We start from the raw sequence: 16,009 nt of genomic DNA, 5'->3' as shown, positions 1-16,009 counted from the left end.
CGCCCCGCCCCGCACGTCCTACGCTTAGGCCCGCCCACACCCGCCACCAGCCAATGAAGACGCGCACACGCGGTAGGCCGAGATGGCGCTATGCCACCTTTGACCAATCGCGGGCGGCGCGGCCCTCGAGGTGACGCCAAGAGAGGCGCTAGGGCGATGTTACGTTGTGTGGGTCGGGGCTGTGGGGCTGAAACTCGTCGCTCGGTAGGTGGTTGGGCCTGCTCCGCAGGAAGTGGGGCTGGGTGGGGCCCTGCGCTGGGTACCACGGTGAGTTTACGTGACGCCGCGCAGGCCGCTGGGGTTCTACCCCGGGAGAGGCGGAGTTGGTTCCGAGGAATCCCTGCCTGGACTATCTCCCGCCTGAAGTTGAAATGTTTCCATTCATTGCTGGAGCTTTTATTGAGCACTCACTACGTTGCTCCAGGGGGTCACGTGGCGATGAATCGGATGCAATCATTGTCTTGTGCCTAGTGTGGGTCAGCAGTAGAAAACACTACCGGTGCGTGGAGGACTTGACCTTTGAGCCGAAGCTGGAAGAACGAGTAGGCAGGCATTTGCCAGAAGACAGGAGGAGGATATCCCAGGTGTTCCCTTACGTAACCCAATAGTGTCACACAGGTGTGCACTTTGTTTCTGTGCTCGGGCTAAAGACGCACTGATGAGCCTAGGCCCTAGTCTCTCACTGTCAAAAACTTGAGGATTGTATGGGGGTGTTTTGTTTGGGGCAAACTATGCTCAGAGATTGAGATTATTTTTCCCAGATATTTAACACAGGTTCACTGTGGGAATTATAATTTATCATAGTACTATTTCACAAGCCAATAGCATGTAAGATGTTTCTTAATAAGCTGATAAATAACACTACAAACCAATGATAGATTTACACTATCGTTCCAGGCAAAGGGGAGATGAAAGAAATAGCGTGTAAATTTGGTAAGGTATAACTGTTCTATAAATTAGTGCTCCACGGAGTCCTTCCAACTAAAAGCTGAGTATCCGCTGCCAGGTTAGATTCTTAATTGGTGGGGCAAATAGCTAGCAGGCATTTGCACCAGTGTTGGCAGGCAAAGTAGGCTGTGCCTAAGGTTATTCTTCCAGGGACCTGTACAGGGCATGTACCACTGTCTAAGAGGAGTGACCTCACCAAGACAGGAACAGATGTCCCTTCTCTTCCTGATGCAGTACGTGATTTAATATTACTCCCACTGCCAACCAAGGGCAGCCTGATCACAGCCAAAGTGTCTCAAGATCTTCGGAGAGCTAGGTGGTTAGATCAGCAAAGAGTAGCTTTGCCCAGACCCCACACTCTCAATAAGTCCTCATAAATCCTTGGTATTTAAAGTTTAAATGTCTATCATGTTTGGAGTATCTGAGCAGCCCAGTGTAATCACGAGGGTCCTTATAAGTGGAAGAAGATGCCAGAAAGCTTGACAGGGTAGGAGTCCAAAGAGGGACCCTGAGCCTGGAGCTCAGGTGACTAGGTTCTTGCCTTAAGCCAAGAGAAAGAATTCAAGAATCAACAAACAGCAAGCAAGAAAGCACAAGTTTTATTAAAGTGACGGTACACTTTTAAGAAAAGTACAGGAAGATCAGAGAATCTGGGTTTTTGTTTTTGTTTTTGTTGTAAGTGGGATGTCCCAAAGCTATCCAGCCTGCCTTCTGATCTTGGCTTATTTTCCAGGCCACCTGGAGGAGAGGAGGTGACCTTGGGGAAGTTAAAAATGAATTATGTCCAAGATAAGAATTCTAAAGAGCAAAACAAGAGTCTGAGTGACAGATGGCTTTTATTATAAAATATCAAAACCTCCCTAGTATGTACTGAGGCCTAAGGCAATACCTTTGTTCACCCTGTTGCTTACACCTGGACTGCCTACTGTAAACGCTATGGCTCATGTACAAATGTTTTCTGCTATTTGGAGCACAGTTGAATTGTCACCTGTTCTACCAAGTATCCTTTGATCCTCACGAAGTCACGTAATAGTTTATTCATACATCTTGTCCCAGTCTCTGACTGTACACTTATGGTTGAGTCTCATCATCCCATTAGTCCCTATGTTGAGAGAAAGACCTGTGTCTGATAGATCAAAATCACCTATAGCACCTATCTCAATGCCTTGCACTTAATTTATCTTCCATACAAATGTATTTAATGAATGAATGATGACAACAGTGTAGTAGGAAGACCAGGTGACTAGAATCTGGAAACCTAAATTCTGGCTGCCATTAACTAGCTTTGTGACCTTGGACATGTCAAAAGCCAGTCACCTTCTGGGGAGGAGATGGCATGTCTTCATGAAATCTAAACTTCCTTGCAATTCCCATACTAGACACTCTGCTGAGTTTAAGGAAGTATGGCAACGGTTATCATTTTTCACCCCAAATATTATATTTTATCTGCTAATAAAATAATTATGTCTCCAAACACTTTCATGGACATTATATGACCCCCAAAACAACCTTGTTTTTAAAAATAATGAAACTGAAATTTGAAGTAATTAAGTGGCTGTGCCAAGTCACAGCTTAGAAGTGATGAAATCCGAAGTTAAATTCCTGGTCTCCAAATCCTGTGTTCCCCAGTATTCTTACTTATCAATAATTGCTTTAGCTTTTCTCCATCATGAAACCAAAACTTTGATTTTTCCCCAACAAAATTCCTCACTGGTATCAACAAATTAGGTTGTTTGAAATATAGGTCAAATTTAAAAGAACTCAAGAAAACAAAACCAATTTCAGGTGTGGAAAGTCATTTTCCTGAAGATAACTCTTCAATAAACTGCTTGTTATCTGTGAGCTCCCATATTGCTAAAATTATAGAAGCCTAAGCTGCTGACTCTTCCATATAACCAGAATGCTTATTTCTTGATTACTTTGTACTTGAGATCATAAGATTTTTTTCTTATTAAGGAGGCAATTTTTTAATCTTTTGAAAACGACTTTCTTCATGTCTACAGTCAGATCCATTTCCAAATTTGGGGCAAAAAGAGCATTTGTGCTCCCTTGCATAGGACAAACTCTGAATGCCTGTATGTTCTGAACTGAACTTAAATGCTACATAACCACCGCTTAAGTATGTTTGAATCTTGGCATAGCTCCTCTTATTCAAAAACAAAAATTGGTCCTGAAGCGAAGGCAATGCAATAGAACACAAAAACAGTCGCTTGCCTATAAAAAGTAATAAACTGTAGAGCAGCAGTCCCCAACTTGGCACTGGAGACAGTGCTCCTATGAGAATCTGATGCCTACTGATCTGAGGTGGAGCCGAGGTGGTGATGCTAGCGCTGGGGAGCGGCTGCAAATCCAGATGAGCTTTGCTTGCTTGCCAGCCACTCACCTCCTGCTATGCGGCCCGGTTCTAAGCAGGCTGCAGACTAGTGGAGGTCTTTAGCCCAATAGTCAGGGACCTCTGCTATAGAGCATGACCAGGAGAAATACTTCCTAATCATGAGAACAGCTAACACATGGTACAGACAGCATTCTAAATGTTTTTCTTTTTATATTAGCTTTTTTCCCCCCTCATAATCCCCAATGAAGCCGTTGCTATTTTTAGCCCAGTCTTTTCAGACAGGGAAGCTAATGTACAGAGAAGGGCTCACAGCCACTACTTAGCACAGCCTGAATCCAAACCTAGGGAATCTGGCTCAGGAACCTAGGCATGTTTAACTAGAATGCGGTTTTTTCCTCCCCAAAGACCTAGTCACTTTAAAACAAACAAAAAGCACATTTGATTTTTTCATTCTGTTACTTAAACCCCTCCATTGTCTCTGGTAATCTAATTGGCAGGCTGGGCCTAGACATGGGCCTTACCGAGTGCCATTCTCAGTGCAAGAAACAGCTTTGTCCTCCCTTCAACTATCCAATTCTTTAAGACCCAGATTATCCCTTTCTCTTCAGGTTTTCTTAACTCCACCACTTCGTCAAAGTAGTCACCAACTCGCACTATAATTATCAACTTACAAGAAAGTCAACTTTTCAAGAGACTCAACTCCTTAAGGCCAGGACCATGTCTTCTTACTCGTAGTTGTATACTGGACACTCGCTATGCGGTAAGCATTTTTCAATATACTGAATACAACCTTTTCTTTCTTCATTTTATTTCCCCTCTGCCCTTTTTTGGGTACCAAACTGAGCAGCTCCTTTTTCACTAATAACTTTTATTTGTAACACATCAGAAACACATTAGATCACCACCCTCAAAACTTTCTTGCTCACCTTGTCCAAAAAAGACTCTTCATGCCAGTCGCTTAGTTGTTCTGCAGCCCCTCAGCACTTACACAATCTTTTGCCATTTCCTGGTTGCGAGTGATGGAGCCAATTACATTAATTTGGCATTTTGTCTTCACTGTCTTTTTCTCTTTGGCTACTGCTCGTGAAGCCACAAGTAGAATATATGTCAGTGCAATTCAGTGTGATAAATGTATGTCAGGTGTGTGCCACATGTCACACACTATGCTTGGTGTTGGCAGGAAAGCAGTAAACGGAGCAGGCACAGTTTCTGTCATTCAGGAGTTTAGAGTTTAATGGAGAAGACAGAAGCAAATAGGTAATTAAAGATGTCACATAGGTCCAAAGAAGAACAAGTACATGTTGCTTTGGAGGGTAAGATAGAAACTAATTGGGGCCAAGGAAGGCCTACCTTGGAAGTTGCTTAGAAGCGGAGATTTGAAGAATCAGTAGGAGTAACCAGGTGTAACCTCTCTCAGCGGCAATGACGACACCTTACATTTCTTCTCCCCTTTCCTACGGTGCGTGTGTGTTCTTCCCCTCAGTAAAACACTAATGCCCGCAATTGACAGTACAAGTGTTAGACTGGATTGCTGATGGCAACAGGATTAGAAAGATGAGGATTCGATTCTTCTGAGCAATCTAACTTGCCATCTTCATAAGCCTCCATTCTATTTCCTCCACATCGATTTTAGAAACAAAGAGAAACTTATCCATTTGCCAAACCTGAATTTACCTTACTCTCCTAGCTCTGGGGTGCACTCCATTTTCTGAATCAGGTAGCAGTAAGCATTGAACTAATCTAACCAGCCCTTTTCTCAATCATTCTTCCTCTTAGTACTTCCAGGTTTGGGGTCTTATATCACTTCCATAGTTTTCAGAACAGTTTCTTGTGTGACATTTACTGGAATTGAGCCCAGGGCTGCACAAGAAAAAGTCCCAGTAGTTCTTAAAATGATTTACCCCAAAGTAACTCTTAGTTAAGAAGAAAAAAAGGAAAGAGAGAAAGAGAAAGGAAGAAAGAAAAAAAGAGAGAAAGAGAGAGAGAAAAAAGAGGAAAGAAAGAGTAGAGAAAAAGAAAGAAAGAAAAGAGTAGAGAAAAAGAAAGAAGAAAGAAAGAAGAAAGAAAGAAGAAAGAAAGAGCAAAAGAGAAAGAAAAGGAAAGAGGGAAAGGGAGGGAAGAAGGAAGGAAGGAAGGAAGGAAGGAAGGAAGGAAGGAAGGAAGGAAGGAAGGAGGAGGGAAGAAGGAAGGAATGGAAGGAAGGAGGGAGGGAGGAAAGGAAGGGAGGAAAGGAAGAAGGAAAGGAGGGAGGGAAGAAGGAAGGAAAGAAAAAAATGCCTTGACCTTGAATTACGTTCCTCTCTCCAACCCCCTCCAAAGGACGTTTAACAAAATTAGTTTACTAGGGTAATTTAAATTGATAAATATTTCTGGAAAGTGATTACATAATATGCATTTAAAATTTTTATGAACTTTGACTCAATAATCTCATTTCTAAGAATTCACTCTATGGAACTAATTAGAGATGAGGTGTACATTAAGATTTGTGTACCAACACATAGCAAAAAAGCAAAACCAAACAATTACGGCCACAATACCAAAACAAAACAACAACCCAAAACAGACCTGTTCACAGTAGTGTTATTTTTACCAATGAATAACTAGAAACAATACGAACATTCAACATGAGAATGATTAAATTTTTATGGTACATCAGTCAATGCAATATTATAAAGCCATTAAAAATCTCATAATAATTTAAAAAACAAGGAAATTGACAAATGATGTAAGATTAAGAAAAAACAATAATATATATAATATAGAGAGATGCCAATAGCTTAGAAAAGAAGTTATTGGGAAAGTATCTAGAACTTTTATGGTGAGTCGTCTTGGGAGAAAATGATTATAGGTCATTTTTATTTTGATCTTTATACTTTTACATATTCTCTACTTTATATATCTTTGTATATTTCAGCAAATGTTACTTTAGTGATTAGAAAGTAAGCTATTTTAAGGGGAAAAAATCTTTCGTCTGTGTTTGTCAGTCTAATCAACTAGTATTTTCTTTAATCTGGCCATTCGACTTAGTATGGCTTCCACTTCATCCCTCATTGTGTCAAATCCTGGAGTATTGACTGATTTCACCAGTCAAGCAATATTAAACCATAAACCTGTCCGTCTTAGTATCCACGAGCTACCTGTACTTGTAAGTGGCTGTATACCCATGATGCTGTGATTGCCAGGCATCCTGTCTTCATCTTATAACCAAGCATTTGCACCATCCACATTCTTGACTTCGTTCCTACTTCACTGGGAGGGAGAGGAGAGAAGGAAGAGGAATAAAATAAAGGGTAGGAAAAAAACAAAGTTTGGGTTAGAATATGGACAAGGCAGAAGAGGTTAAGGCCAGAGAGAGGTAAAAGAACAAACATGAAAGACACCAGGGAGTGAACAGAAGGATAATTTTCCAACAGAAAAGGCAGCAGCTGCCCGAATATCTGCCATATTATAATAATGATGTGCGATGTTATTAGCCTCAAATTCTTAGTCGTGCCCCTTCGGGTTCATGGGATAAACAATAACAAAAGGGTTGCACCATTTCAGTGGTCCCACAGGATACCTGGGTCTCTGAGGCTGCCTCATAGGTGATCCAGGCACTTCAGTAAGGTATTAAGAACTAACATTGAGTGATTACTAGGTACCAGCATTGCTAAGCACATTATCTCAGTGATCCTTACAACAAACCCATGAACTAGATGTTCTTTTATTTTAGAAACCTAGAATTAATCATTTCAAGAAATGATTAAACATTTCTGTGTCTAGAGCCTTTCCTTGGTAACCTTATGAGCAAATGAGAGTGGACAGGGAAGGAAAACAGTATTTCCTTAACACCTACAACATGCCAGGTACTTCACTTCATTCACTGCTTACCAAATCTTACAAGGTAAGTACAGAGTACAAAGCTAGTAAGTGATGGAAACATAAATTTGAATCAGGTTTTGAACCTGTCTTAAACAGTCTGAATCAAAAAGACAAACAAACAAAAAACAAAACAAAACAAAACAAAAAAACAGGGTCTTACCTTCATAGGATTCGGAACAATTGAGATGTTTTAAGGGTCCTGTAGGGTTACTGTGAGGATAGACCCAGCCTCCTAGGGCAGTCACTTTCACTTCCAAGCCAGCCCAGCCTCTGTGGACTGGACAAGTAATGGTGTTAAAGGGACCAGGGGGATGCTGTGACTATACAGCCTAATCCAGTAGACTTTATCCATTGGCGAATACCCCTCAACCAAGACCAAAAAATACTTCACATGTGAGGCTTTGTGTCAGGCTTTGGGATTACAAAAATGGAATCCATTCTCTATACTCAAGGAATTGACAGTCTAGTAGGAACGCATGTCCTGGAAGGGCACGTACTCTTGGACATTAGCATAAAACATAAGCACGTGACACCCATTCAATATGGGGCACCACTGTGTGCAACGTTTCGAACTTCAGCATATTTGTATTACACAGCACAAACCTAACCCACTCTAATCTATCGTTATCTCTAGCTCCTCAGATTACCAAATTACTAAATTTGAAGGAGAGTTCAGCATGAGAAGAATAGTTTGAGATTTGGCAAAGAGAAGAATAGTCATCTGAAAAGCTGCCTTTCCCTGCTACTAGTCCATCCTTGATTTGCCCCTCCCACTGTCACTTGCCCTCTGTTAAACACATTAGGAATCAGGTGAATTTTGTTGAATGAATGGATGTTATAGTGCTTGAAAGGAATTGCATGAACTCAAATACAGAATAAAGAAGCAATGACAGTTATGTCATTACCATTTCAGAAAGTGAGACCGGCGACGAATATCTTTGACTAATGTCTAAGGGGCACTAGTCACAGTGCCCTGCTCCACTACCTCTCACCATTAATGAGGAAACTCTACAGCACTAAGGAGAAGGCCCATCTGGCAGATCCAACCTGGATGACCTAGATGACCTGGAATGATGGGACTACACCTTTACCCCAGGTACTATAATAAAAACTTTCGGTAGGCTATACAGCAGTCAGGGAGTGAGTTCCCTGATACATTTATGACTATATATGTTAACGTGGATTTTCTCATTCCACTGTCAGGGAAAAAATATAAGCCCCTTCTTTGAGTATGAAAAAAGAATATAGGAATCTTCCCTTTAATTACGAAGAAACTATGAAACAAATCACTTGCAAATAAGAATTTTTTATTTCAGGTGCTGCATCCTTTGTGCTGGCAAGAGAAAGAGATAATACAGAATATTTACTTCTTGGGGAACTAAATGAAGAACCTTCTTGCTGAATGATGATACTGAGGCAAAGGCATCAAATACGATTAAATTCGACTGTTATGTTCTCTACCGTAAGTGACAAATCTTCCGTTTTCCTAATTCTTAATTCAAAGAGACAAGATCCTTGCCAAAACTAACGAAGCCTACTGTAATCCACTTAAAATGGGAATTAGGTTTTACGTAATTGTGGGAAGTCATAACACACAGTATAAGTGATGATAGAACATAAATTTTAACTGTTGTTAATTTCTTCAGATGCAGAAGAACTTAAATTAAACTTGCTATTTTGTTCTTACCTGATTTAAACTGAATCCTTTCTCTCGTGAACACCAAAAAGTCAATAAACTGAATCCAGTATATTTTAAGCACTGTGCTAGATGCTTTGCAAACAATTAATTACTTAATCTTTACAGTACCCCTGCAAAGTGGGTGTTATCTCCACTTCACAGATGAGGTTCAGAGCAGTTACTTCCCACCCATCATGTGACCGATGATTTTATATCTCTGCGACAGCTACTGCCTTGCAACTGAATTTCAGCTGTAATAGCAAATGCCCAAACAATCAAAACTCTTAGCTGATAAAAAAAAAAAAAATACCGTAAAAACTTGGCTTCAGATATTATAGTTTAAGATGATTTGAGCAATTCTATAAAACATACAAAGAGAACCAGACGCTTAGGCAGGGGTCACATAAAAGCCAATAATTCCCAAAAACGTTCTTCCCCTTTTTGAAAGCAGAAAATCACCCCAAATATTTCTTAAATACTTTCATTAGCTTTTGCTTCTTCATTTTTTAATCCTATACCAAAAGGCGCTATTGCCTCACCAGTATCAGGTGCACCACAGTCGTGAAAGAAAAAATCATCCCCGTGCAATTCAGGAACCCACCAGCTATAGCCCTTCGTAGTAGTTGTCACTGGCCCTCTCTGGCTCCACATTCTTAATCTGTGTCTCTATATAATTCTTTATAAAATATATTCCGAATCCAAAAATGAGATGAAATCTTGGGCAGCTGAGGAGCCTTGACCTTCCTACACATCTACTAGCAGGAAAAAATGGGGGTTTGGCGAATAGGAAATATCTTAACATTGGACAGATGAGCAGGCAGGCTGGGTCTTGGTTATCTGGTCTGATACCACATACGTCAGGCAAAATTAAACTGCTGAGACCGCAACTAAGGAATCTCGGTCTCCAGTGGCAGACTGTCCCTGGACACTGGCTCAGAGTCGGAGGGTTAATTATTTAAAAATAACCAAGTTTCCAATATGACCAGGGATTACGAAATAGGGAAACTGAAGGAAAAAAAAAACTATTTGTCAAAAATTTTAAAACAGAATTTAAGTATCCCATCTCCTAATCTGGCTTTGGCCAAGATAATGAGATTATATCACTAGATCACCAAGATGGTTGAACATATACTAAAATACACAATCATTAGAACAACCAATCCCTAGTTTAGTGCCTTCAAAACACTTAACCCATTTCTATCCTTTACTGCAATCCCTCTTAGAGAGCAGAAATCTCAGACCGCATTTATAGGAAATATTATGAGTCAAATAGGAAATATCTGTGAGTCTGTCAAGAAAGACGATCTTAAAATACTGTTTATGATATCCAGTACAGCAGCCACCAGTCATGTGGCCGATACTGAGCACTTCGCAAGTGGCTAGTGTGACTAAAAAACTGGGTTTTAAATTTCATTTACTCTTCATTAATATAAATTTTAATACTCACATATGGCTAGTGGCTATCGTATTGGACAGTGCATTTCTAGACACAAAAGATAATGTTCAGCAATTAAAAATGCATTTTAAAAATGAATCTTTTCTTGATTAAGACCCAGCAAAAAGGCCGGGAAATCACATTATTTGTTCAAAAAGAATCTTTTTCTGGGAAAATCCCTGAGGCCGGTAATGATTTATTGCCACCCAATTAGGCCAGAGAAAATAGGGCAATTCAACGTCAATCTCAGAGTCAAACTCTCAGGTGTCCTTTTACTTACTCCCACGATTACTCCTTACGTTCTCCCTTTGAAGCTCTTCTTATATTACTTTAAATCAAAAACAACTTTTCTCTATCCTTGGCAGTCTCTCTCACTGGGCAGAATCGACGACCTGGTAATCTAGGTCTTCCTATGCTCTAAACTGAGAGGTTGACTTTTTCTAAATGTTTTGACAAACCACAGAAACATTGTAGCACAATGATCACAGAACACCTTAACTGTAATGGTCCAATAAGAAAAGAAAAAAAGAAACAGGCTTGAGGACTTAAGAGGATGACGACTTTGGAACTGGAAATGAAGAGATAAGGGCCGTATCCCCTGAACAGTTTTTCCAAGTCCATTCACGAGGAAAATCTTCAACTTTGGGAGACTCAAAAGACTTTTCTATGTGAATTTTCTGATGCTGACTGAGGTAGGCACTTCTGCTGAAGCATTTCTCACAGTCAGTACATTTGTACGGTTTTTCTCCTATGTGGGTCCTCCGGTGCCTGATAAGGTTAAAGCTTTGACTGAAGCATTCACCACAGTCAGAACACTTATAAGGTTTCTCTCCTGTGTGCGTCCTTTGGTGAATCACCAGGGTGGAACTCTGACTAAAAGTTTTCCAGCACTCAGAACATCTGTAAGGTTTTTCTCCGGTATGTGTCCTCTGATGTCTAATGAGATGGGAGCTGAGGCCAAAACTCTTTCCACATTCACAACATTTATATGGTTTCTCTCCTGGCTGGATTCTGCATTCTTCTATTATATTGCAGTTCTGACGCAGACTTTCTCCATATTCAGAACTTTCATAGAGTTCTTCTCCTGTGTGTGTTTTCCGATGCGTAATGAGGTTTGAACTTCGACTGAAATTCTTCCCACATTCTGTACACTGATAGGGTTTTTCTCCTGTATGTATTCTCTGATGCTTTATTAGAGTAGAATTACAACCAAAGCTTTTGCCGCATTCGAGACATTTGTAGGGCTTCTCGCCTGTGTGTGTCCGCTGGTGGCGAATTAGGCTGGAACTCTGACCAAAGCCCTTTCCACAATCAGGGCATTTATAAGGTTTTTCTCCTGTATGAGTCCTCTGATGTTCTATTAAAACGTAACTGTGGCTGAAGCATTTCGCACAGACAGGACATTCATATGGCTTTTCACCTGTGTGTGATCTGTGATGCTGAATAAGGTGAGAGCTGCTGCTGAAACTCTTACCACACTCGGGACACTTATAGGGTTTCTCTCCTGTGTGAGTCCTCTCATGGATAATAAGATGGGAAGTATTGCTGAAGCTTTTCCCACATTCTCCACACTGGTACGGCTTCTCTCCCGTGTGTGTTCTCAGATGCTGAATCAAGTGAGAGCTGTTACTAAAGCATTTCCCACACTCGGAGCATTTATAAGGTTTTTCTCCTGAGTGGGTCCTCTGGTGAATACGCAAATGAGAACTATTATTGAAGCTTTTCCAACATCCGGAACATTTGTAGGGCTTGTCTCTGAAGGATGAATTCTGCTGGACAGAGGCATTGGCGTGTTCTCCTGGGTCCCATCCCCAGTGACTGAGTTTTTCTTCCTCTTTTTCTGTAGAATTTCCCTGATTCTCTGACTTGCCATGGTTCTCATAGATATCACACCAAATCTCCTCCCCTTGGGACCAGGTCAGTAGCATTTCTTTCGTATCCTCGCGTTTACAGTTTTGTGGGCCATCTCTTTTAAACCATTTTGAAGTTCTCTCTTTAAGTTTCTCTGCCTTAGGGTTACAGTGTTGAACAGTTTCCAAATTATTCTTCCCTTGATTTCCTGCAAGAATAAACAAGTATTCTAAACATATTCCCTAATCTCCCAGGGGAAGGAAATTCTAAATTGCAGTGAGAGAGGGAATGATGAAGTAAAAACTGAAAAATTATTTCACATAAAAAAATTTAAAGCTAGTTTTGTTTCTTTTACTCTATGTGTTTGTCAAAAGCAGGTGAATTTTTTGTACCTAGCAACAATAATCAAGCACAGTTGACCCTTGAACAAAACGGGGGTTAGAGGCACCAATCCCCCCGCCCCCGCCACACACAGTCAAAATCCACATATAACTTTGATTCCCCTGAAACTTAACTACTAATAGCCACTGTTGACCAGAAGCCTTACCAAACATATATAAACAGTCAATTAACACAAATTTTACATGTTACAGGTATTATATAACATATTCTTCTAATAAAGCTAGAAAAAAAGAAAATGTTATTAAGGAAATCATAAGAGAAAGCACATTTACATTATTTATTGAAAAAAAAAAATCCACGTATAAGTGGACCTGCAAAGTTCAAACCCATATTATGTTGTTCGAGGGTCAAGTGTATTTGAACAGTTGTCAGCAGTTGCGAAGGGGGATATCAATTTAAAGATAAGTTTACTAACTTTGTTCTCGAAGATGTAAAAGAAAAAAGGGGATGTGAGTAGGGAAGAAACTGAATGGCATGCCCCAGCATGCCATCTGAGGTGAAAACTAGACAATTCTTTAAAATACAGAAATAATGGCACCCACTATAAGAACAGTAGCTTGCATATGGTATCTCATTAATCCTAAAAAATATGTGAGACAGATATTATCATTCTTTTTTTTCTTAAAGATGAGAAGACTGAGGCTGTAAGAGTTAATAAACTTGTAAGTTACACAGCAGGGAATCAAATTAAAATTTATCTCATTCTAATGCCCATACTCTATTATAATGAATTTCCAAAGTGTTCAGATCATCTTCTGATCCCTCACCTGTAAACGAACTTTTCAAACTCTCCCTCTCCAGAGTATCTGAGACCAACAGCTTTTTCTCTTGCTCCATCGCAATGATCACAGTGAGGTTAGGAATCAGAAATCCTGTGGAAGGAAACAGGTCATGTTTGGAGGCATTTGTTAAAATGTATTCTTCCTTCCTTCCCCACCACTGTAACATAATAATTGCAGGTATAGAATGTTCTGTTAATACTGAAAATAAGAAACATGGTCTTTAGAAGTCTTTGTAGAAAATCTTTTATCGGTGTTTAGAATTAAGGATTAATCTAATTTACCTTTTCCAAGAAAATAATAAAAAAAGAAATTACATCTTCACATTAAAGGGTCAGGCTTCAAAAACAGAGCAAATACTAATACTCGCTGTCCACTAAGAGTTTAGAAACACTTTTAATTGAAAAAACAGTTGATTTTTGGAAAAAGTACCAACAATAACACTTCAAGGAGTCAATATGCAAGTATAAGAAGCAGCTAAAGAGAAAGCACCCTGTTTAGCTTAGAAAGAATAACTTGATTCCAGACAGGAGGAAACCTTCGAAGTCAATTTCAGAAGGAAGTGAGATTTATATTACCAGTAACAAGAAATTAGGACAAAACAAAGGTAGAATAATTATAAACAATAACCCCTAAATAAAAACGGGGCTAACAAGGGACCTCTTCCTTGCCCCTAAGTCTATCATAACCACACTATCCATAACAGCTTAAATGTTCTCTTTCGAAGCCAAATACAATCTCTGAGCTACTTTGAGGGACTGGAAAATGTGACCTGTCACTAGGAGGCAGTTATATGTGAACTTTGCACCATTTCAGGATATAAAGAATGCATAATTGGGGAGAAATGAGAGCCTACAAGGATTTACAAAGGCAAACATATGAAAAACAAAAAGTGGTATAGATTTTTACCCTATTACTGGCTATTATGTGCCAGGCAGTGAACTAAATAATTTACACATGTTGCCCACTTAATTCTCACAATAGCCCTCTGAGGTGTATGAACAATTACCAGCATTTTATAGATGAGCTAAAAAGACATTAAGAAACCTTCCCAAGGCCACACAATCCGAAAATGGTAGAGCAGGATTCGGTCCCAAGCCCGTGTGGACAGATTCGCACTGTCATCCGTCTCAGTAAACTAGAGCAGGAAGCAGGGCTGGGCATAACCCCAAGTGCAAATAAATGATCCGCAAAGAGGACTTTTGTTTTGGAATATATTGACTGGATTTTTAGAAAACAGATTAACATCTTTAGACCATATACCAAAGGGAGCCGGCATTCCCAAAGCACCCTCAAGAATTAGGGGTCTGTTATAAGAAAAGGTGAAACTTGTCTTAATTATAAATATTCCGTGTTTGAGTGGGAAAAACCGGGCACTTGAATAGAAAAAAAAAAAAAAGGAAAGAAAGAAAGGAAAATTGTTCACGTGGAGTATGATGTTTTGCTTTCTGAATTACATATTCCTATCAAAGTCCTTAAGTTAAAAGGAAGCTAAAGCCTGGGTAACAGATACCCATGCCAGCATTTTTCCTAAGAAACTATTCATTTTGGTAGTAGAGGAGCCCTCGGGTACACTGGCTCAGTCAAACGGCAGCAAACTCAAAGGCCATGAATGCTATTAAAAGGCTGTCTTTAAGGCGTCACTCCACGAAAAGGCCAAGGTTCACTGTCAGAGTAAACAGAGGACTCGGGTGTGCCTTAGCTCATGAAGAACAGCTTGTAGGAACCAGAGGCTGGGAGCCCTGAGGGATGAAGTTCCAGGAGACCAGATCGTGTCCAGCTGACAAGATCATTTAAGCCTCCGCAGGCGAGGGATGGGTGGGGGGAGGGCGCAGTGGCCCCGCTGGAGGGAGAGGCCGGGCCCTTGCCCCTCGCAGCAGCGGGACCCCCTCCGGGACGGACATTGCAGCCTGGGCGGTGCAGCTGCCACTCCTCCGGCCCGCAGCCCTCTGCTCCCTTCCCCCCGAGAAAGAACTCACTGTTCTGGGGGCTACACACAAGGCGCCCTGCACCCCCCGCGGGCCCAGCTGTCCTGGAGGAAGAAGTCCCTGCTCCTTCTCACCCCACCAACCCAGGGTCCTAAGCTCTCAACCCCTGCAGACAGAAACCGGAAGTCGCCCTCTCTTCCCCGACAGGCTTTGCCGGAGCCTCTCTAGCAAGCAGCGATGCCGCCTCTCGTTGATGTTAACCCGTGGCGCCCTGGGCGGGATTGCCTATCTTCGTGCTGTCATTCACCAACTGTGAGCCTCATCCCCACACTTGTCAGCAGCCTTGTAATAGGGGACTGATTAGAGCCTACATTTCTCCTTGGTATCGGGGTATCATCACGTTTATAACCATCATCATCAGAATCATAACCAAAATAAACGGTGTATTTATTAAGCACCTGTTGTTTTTGTTCCCACCGCCGTGAGTATGGATATTTAGCTATCTGCGAAGCAGTGGGAGCGTAAGGCATCCATCCACATGTAAAACAAGTGGTCTACACTGCACCTTTTGTTACTGATATTTGGAGATACAATTAATCTCCCCCCTCTCGTTACAGAGAAAGTGGAAGCCAATCTCTACTAGCCAAACACAAACCTACTTAAGTCTGCACCCCTGACACTCTCTTCCTTCCCCCTGTTACCTCAGAGAACCACTGTCCTTCACATTTAAAACAAGCCCTTTACTAGTACTCAGCTTTCCTCCCACGTTCTTGGAATCCTTACACTATCACC

The 16,009-nt window shown here is 40.9% G+C and overlaps 1 protein-coding gene and 1 long non-coding RNA gene across 5 annotated transcripts; one reads left to right on the top strand and one right to left on the bottom strand.

Moving 5' to 3' along the window:
* The first annotated feature begins 135 nt into the window (after positions 1-135).
* LOC107521602 lies at positions 136-8,900 on the top strand. 2 transcript variants are annotated; one of them, XR_004954656.1, is made up of 4 exons: positions 136-204; positions 3,892-4,043; positions 8,058-8,240; positions 8,461-8,900. It is a non-coding gene; the product is annotated as an uncharacterized LOC107521602 (long non-coding RNA). The 2 variants fall into 2 exon arrangements; XR_001599595.2 differs by having other exon boundaries at positions 180-618.
* On the bottom strand, positions 8,431-15,400 carry ZNF572 (zinc finger protein 572). 3 transcript variants are annotated; one of them, XM_036233020.1, is made up of 3 exons: positions 15,269-15,400; positions 13,278-13,382; positions 8,431-12,316 (listed from the first exon to the last, which is right to left on the bottom strand). In XM_036233020.1, exons 2-3 carry the CDS (start codon positions 13,345-13,347, stop codon positions 10,803-10,805), a joined length of 1,584 nt encoding a protein of 527 aa, XP_036088913.1. In that variant the 5' UTR covers positions 13,348-13,382; positions 15,269-15,400; the 3' UTR covers positions 8,431-10,802. The 3 variants fall into 3 exon arrangements, with proteins under 3 accessions (XP_036088913.1, XP_016021925.2, XP_036088911.1); XM_016166439.2 differs by lacking the exon at positions 15,269-15,400 and adding an exon at positions 14,803-15,248; XM_036233018.1 differs by lacking the exon at positions 15,269-15,400 and having other exon boundaries at positions 13,278-15,248.
* Positions 15,401-16,009: the final 609 nt, after the last annotated feature.

The sequence above is a fragment of the Rousettus aegyptiacus genome, unplaced genomic scaffold (assembly GCF_014176215.1).
Source record: "Rousettus aegyptiacus isolate mRouAeg1 unplaced genomic scaffold, mRouAeg1.p scaffold_m13_p_15, whole genome shotgun sequence".
NCBI classification, from domain to species: Eukaryota; Metazoa; Chordata; class Mammalia; order Chiroptera; family Pteropodidae; genus Rousettus; species Rousettus aegyptiacus.
The sequence above is the reverse complement of the archived record's forward strand: the minus strand, read 5'-3'. Positions and strand labels throughout refer to the sequence as shown.